The sequence below is a fragment of the Pocillopora verrucosa genome, chromosome 7 (genome assembly GCF_036669915.1).
Source record: "Pocillopora verrucosa isolate sample1 chromosome 7, ASM3666991v2, whole genome shotgun sequence".
NCBI lineage: Eukaryota > Metazoa > Cnidaria > Anthozoa > Scleractinia > Pocilloporidae > Pocillopora > Pocillopora verrucosa.
In genome coordinates, this window is record NC_089318.1 from 11,319,714 (window position 1) to 11,325,642 (window position 5,929).

General features: G+C 35.5%; 1 protein-coding gene across 2 annotated transcripts; it reads left to right on the forward strand.

Moving 5' to 3' along the window:
* Positions 1 to 548: 548 nt before the first annotated feature.
* On the forward strand, positions 549 to 5,668 carry LOC131792947 (uncharacterized). 2 transcript variants are annotated; one of them, XM_059110361.2, is made up of 3 exons: positions 549 to 1,837; positions 1,936 to 2,269; positions 3,873 to 5,668. In XM_059110361.2, exons 1-2 carry the CDS (start codon positions 641 to 643, stop codon positions 2,260 to 2,262), a joined length of 1,524 nt encoding a protein of 507 aa, XP_058966344.2. In that variant the 5' UTR covers positions 549 to 640; the 3' UTR covers positions 2,263 to 2,269; positions 3,873 to 5,668. The 2 variants fall into 2 exon arrangements, with proteins under 2 accessions (XP_058966344.2, XP_058966343.2); XM_059110360.2 differs by having other exon boundaries at positions 1,936 to 5,668.
* The last annotated feature ends 261 nt before the right edge of the window (positions 5,669 to 5,929 follow it).

Genomic DNA, 5,929 nt, shown 5'->3' on the forward strand with positions numbered 1-5,929 from the left:
TCCCCTTCCCATCAGACCTGTGACTTTTTCGCCACTTGTCAGACCCCAAAATTCTTGCACTGAGGAGATGGCGTGTTACTACACAACATAGAGTATTAATTATCTACCTTTTTTTATTCCATAGTTCTATGCTTCTTTAGACTGCAATGTACAAAGAATTCTAAGTTTGTACCCCTAGCCATAAAAAAAGAACGGTTGCTTGCATCAAAAAAATTGAGGCGGTTTGCTGTTATGTGAGGACTACGGATAGACTTAATGCGCAGTTCACATAAATGGTTTTTCATATATTCAGAGCTATTTATTCATCGCTTCACGTGTTTATTGGTAGAGAATCGCAGAGGTCATGGGTTTAAATTCCGAACAGGCCTTAATTTCACGACTGCCTAAGTAGTGTTCATTACTGCGAAGATCGCTTTCAAATTTATCCATAGTCCACCTTCCTTTCTTTCTTGGAAAATTGACCGAGAATCCCCTGGGAACGAGACTGACGAAACTTAAGGAAAGCAGGTGGCCTTCAGTTCGCATGCGTATTTGTAACAAATAAAAAGTTACCAAGTCAGAGTTTGAGTGATTGTGTTAGAGAACAGCTGACTAAGTCTTTCGAGGTTTGGCTACCTGGGACATTGACCGAAGAAAGATCATGTCCGAAAGCGGTCAAAACCTCGAGAACTCGCACCAAGCCAGTTTCCATTCGTGCGACTCCTCTCAAAAGGAAACAGCCGCGCTAATGGGACGTTGTATGAATAAGTGTAAAGGAGAAATCCCTATCGGTGAAAAGGCCATATGTCCATTGAACGCAAAGCATGAAAGTTTTGCTGAAGAAGTGGACCATAAAGAATCTCTAAATCCCTTTCAGTCAGAAAGTTGTAAAATGCAGCGAGAAAAGGGTGATACTGATGGGAAAACTCAGAAAAACCAAGTATTTGAAAGTTTTTCGTCGGCAACTTCCCTCAAGTGTACGTCATGCGAAGCAACCGAGACCGGATGCGAGAGTGGGCTAGAAGTAGTAGGCGGCATACGAAATTACAATTCTTTCGCTAGCGAAGCAGATGAAAGTGGAAAAAATTCCCACAATGATCCAGAAATAGAGTCAAACGGGAATGACCAACAACCAGAGAAAAGACTGAACGAAGACTGTTTGAGTATGAGTGAACAAACTGTAGTATCATCCGAAGAGGGATTGAACTCGATCGACGGCAGGAAATCAATTGAACAGCGATCACCACAATCAGAAAGTGAGACACTTGTCCCTGAAACTAATGGTTGTTTGGGAAACGGTGAAAGGATCCCTAAAGAAGAGCGATTTGACTATACAAAATACATACCGAGTGAAGACCTTAAAGAGGATTTTCTTAAGTCGATTGGCAAACCTTCAAATGGCCAGGTGTACGATACCAAATGCCAATTCACAAGTTATCCATTTGCCTTACAACAGTGGCCTCTAGAGTACCAATTTGCTCCTCAGTTTCAAAACCCCAATGGCTACCAGTCCACTGGAGTACCACAAACTTTTTTGTCCTTCTCCAACATGTACAATATGATTCCTGCAGTATCAACAGGTCAGGCTTCGTTCACATGCTCATATGGGTTTCATGACCAAACTGGTGGACCAGGGTCCCTACAGTCACCAGGTCAGGGGTATGACTATTGTGTTTATCCAGCAGCCAGGCCCAGCTATTATCGATCCCTCTCCAGACGCAGAAATTTCAACAATTCATTTCGTCACAGCAATCACAAAAACCATGACTCCAATAATTATGAAATCCACACTGAGAACTTATTGAATAATTTCAACCAACCAGAGATTAGCTTGGGAGAAGGCCATCATCTGAACAAGGTAAATAACACTGAAACTAATGATAACCTTCCAATCTCTCTCTTTTTATTCATAAAAGTGGGTGTAATGATCAAAGTAAGCCATTATTACTTTCTAAGGTCAGTAAAAAAGATGTCCACTTCGAGGAGAACCCTATTGAAGATGGTGATATCCAAGAACATTTTGTAGATATTGGTGAAGTCCCTGCCAAACAGGAGTCAGAAGTTTCTGGAGGTAGCAGGTCGGTGAATCTTCATTCCTCCCAGGATGACTTAAAGAAAAGTGAGATTGAAAAACAGATTCGGAAGATTAAAAAGAAACTGGCAGAAATTAGTGGCTTAGAGGAGAAGTACTGCAAAGGGGCAAAATTAGATTGCGATCAACTGAAGAAATTGTCAAGGAAGAGTGAGTTTGAAGATCAATTGCAATCACTCAACTTATCATAGCATTATGGTAAGTCTCCTGATAGTGATGTTGCTTACATTAAGTAGTAACAATTACTAGTGACTGTAACAGAGTTCTTTTATTAACATGCAATTTTTCTTTCTGTCATATGAAAATCTGTACTGTAATTGATGCATAGCCCCACTAATTTTGATTTAGTTTTTGAAGAGATTACCTGTAGATGCAATGATAATAACATGCACAGACTATCTCACTTATCATTTATTGATATCCATTGTCTGCAGTAGTCTTTGGAAAAAGAGCTTACTTGGTCTTACACTTTCAAAACGTTAATGGTTATACACAATCTTGAAGTGTCATCATCTGTTCTTGAACAGTTTCCATTCATAATCAGATTGATTCAGTGAGCCACTCAATTTGAGATTGTTGTTGTGTATTTTCTTTGCAAATCTCTTCCTTAGGCTATCAATCTGTCAAGCTTTCTTAGTTTTGGTGAAGCTCCTGTCTCATTCTCTGCTAGTGCGTGGTTCTTTGTTTACTTTCAAAGGTTTCTTTAACAATGTTACATTCTGTTTTGAAGTTGTCTCAGTTGTGGTTGTGATAGGGCTTTCACTAAAAGGGATGTTATCTTGATCATTATTTTGGTTTCAATTTTCATCCCAACCCCTTGTAATGTAACCCATGAGCAGGGAGTTCATATGCCATTCAGAAAGAGTTAATCCAATATTACTCCATAGATGGATTGTTTTTGGTTGTGATATTGAATCTTTCATATGATATTTGAGTGTCCATAATGTATCATATAAGAAATGGACTTGTCATGAAATCAAAACTAATTCTCAAGCTTTAGGTTTGGTTTGGTGGGCTTCAATTTGGTTCCTTAATTTCTGTGACATTGATTGCAATATTTTCATTCTCATGTCTGGATGCATTCCAGAAACTAGGAAATGAAAGCAACAAATAATTATTTCATCATGTAACAATAGTCGGCTGGTCTGCTCAGTCTAACTGATACTGTAAAGAACATTTCAAATCATGATTTCTTTCTGAACCCTTAGGGTTGCAATTAAATATAGGAATATTAGGTGTGCTCCTTTTAGTTTCAACAAATTTTGTTTCTTCTTGTTCCTACAGCAAGGAATGCCTTCATTAAATTAGGAATTTGTCATTAAAGTAAAAAAAATCAACATTTGAAGCTTTTTCTCCAGGGAATGACTTGTACATAAAATTCTTTGAAAATTTAATGTAAGCATAACACTCCAAGTTGTGATTACTTGGCAACTAGGAAAAAATCAAGGACAGCCCAATTTTCTGGGAAAGTTCCAAATCCAAAGACCATGCAGTGATAAACAATCATGTAGCAAGTTGCAACATTTTTATTACTTTTTGTTTATGGTCAAAGGTTGATCTCAGATTAGCATTTGCATCAAACATTTCTTAATTTCTCATCATTTTAATTTGTGAAAAATTAGGTCTCTATCCTTGTAAGTCAAATCTAAAACCTTGAGGTGATGTGTCATCTTCAAAAATGATTGTTTTCTGTTAATTGGTTATCATTAAACCAGGGTGTATTGTCATGGTGTTACAAGTCAATTAATACTTCGTAAAGTGAACTGGTGAACTTCTAATTTATTTCTTGTGTTAATTTTAGGATTTAGGATCACCAAATAGTGACTTTGATGAAAGTTGAGCTCTAAGCCCTGAACATTAAAATCAAGAAGAAAAATTGCCAATCAGATTTTGAGAGTGAAGGAGTTACTTGAAGTGGTTTATAAGACCTAACAGTTTAGAGAGCAAAAAGTATAGGAGATTCCTTTCCAGTCATAACAAAATACAGATTTTGATTCACAAGTTAAAACCAACATCTAAAGTTGAAAGGTATTGCTAAGGTGTGGTGACTAGATTTAGACTCAGACAATGTGAGAATTATAAATTGTATGTGATTACAAGAGATACCTGCTCTTCTTCTCTTATGCCTTGGAAAATTCATGTAGATGATGATGATCAAAAGATCAAAAGATGTGTTTTTATGTCTTTCATGTCTCCATCCAGCTGTTCTTTGCACTTCCCAAAGTTTTGGTTGTTTTTGAAGGTTTAAGCAAAAGTTTGATAGAAAAAACCTTAAATTTGCACAATTTTCATGTTCTTCACTTTAAATAGTAATTTGAAGGTCTTATATTTGAATTTTAATCCTGCAGTTGAATATCTTCAATCAATGTATTTACTGTGGAAAAGTTTTGGACAAATTTATGTACTGGTAGTTTCTGCAACTAACAAAGGATAAATCAAGTTTGTTGCATCATGATAGCTTTCACTGAAATTATGGTAATATAGGTAGTTTTCAAAAACTTTCTCTGATATAGCTCCATCTTTTGAGCCTAGGGATAAGTACTGGCCTTTGGCAGTGGTAAATGTCCATTACTCATGGTTAACATAAGTGCTGACAAAGTGATATGCACAACTCCATTTCAGTATGTTGATCCCTCTGCTCAATCTAATTGTGGGGTTGTAAATTTATTAAATGTAGCAAATGAGGTAGCCCAAACATAGAACTAACAAGTTCCATGTCAAAGTAGTTGATGATTTCTTAAAGATAATTATTGTTATCCATGATTAAGATCATTTGTATTTCTAAATGATTTTATTGATTTTAAAGTTCCCAGTGTCATTGTGCATTATTTCATTTTACTCTATTCAGTAATTGGACTGTTAAGGACAATTTTTATGTCATTGTGGGAATCTATGTTATATTAATTAAATATAAAACAAGTCTATAAGTGCCTCTGAAATGTGATAATTATCAGTTTGATTGATCATTAATCAATGAATGTTATTAGCCTAAATAACTCACCATTTGTGAGTTACATCTTCTGGAATCAGCTTTTTATTGCCTTCAAAGCATTTGAATCCTCATGTGGGGGAATTGCGATTGGAATATGTTATCACTGACAGTTAACTCATTTCTCAGGCACTTTGAGATTGTTACTCTAAAGCAATGTAAATTAATGTGATAGCATGAGAGGATTTTATCTTTAGTTATTAAAACTTGATTATTTCTTCTATTATCCCTTCTTCTGTTATCTCAGTGTCTAGTACCAAGAAGAATATAGTTTATCAGGTACTAGAGGGAAAATCATGAATTGAATTTAATAAGACATTGTAAATAGTATGTCTGAGTTGGTGATAGAAGAAGCTTATTTATTTTGCAATGATCTATCTATTTATTTATTTGTGTACCTATTTATTCAGATTTTATTTATTTATGTAGTGTACTTATTGTCTAACAATATGTTTCTGCATTCAAACAATTATCATGAGGTAAATGGTGGTCTTGGTAAAACAAATGCAAAATGTTTGGGAAATATGTAACACATTTGGGAAATAGAGTATGTTTTAGTTAATGCAAAATGTTATATTTAATTGTCACATGAACATGACAAAATTAAAATGAACACATATATTTTTTGGTTGTGATGATTTATTTGATGTTTAGGTTATAAAGAATGTCTGCCTTTTACCCCAATCCAAATACAAGGGAGTTAGGAGAATTTTAGTCAGTTATGTATATGCCAGAAAAAGCTAGTCTCCTGCAGACATTATGTCCACTTGAAAAAGTATGTCCATTTATAGGAGAGAAACAGGCAGCTGATTTGTGACGTTATGAGAGACAGGCATCTGTATACAGTGTGATCATCATCATTTTTCTGT

Coding starts and splice junctions, on each gene's coding strand:
- LOC131792947 (XM_059110360.2), top strand. CDS start 641: ATGTCCGAAAGCGGTCAAAACCTCGAGAACTCGCACCAAGCCAGTTTC. Junction 1,838..1,935: donor AAGGCCATCATCTGAACAAG/GTAAATAACACT, acceptor TTACTTTCTAAG/GTCAGTAAAAAAGATGTCCA.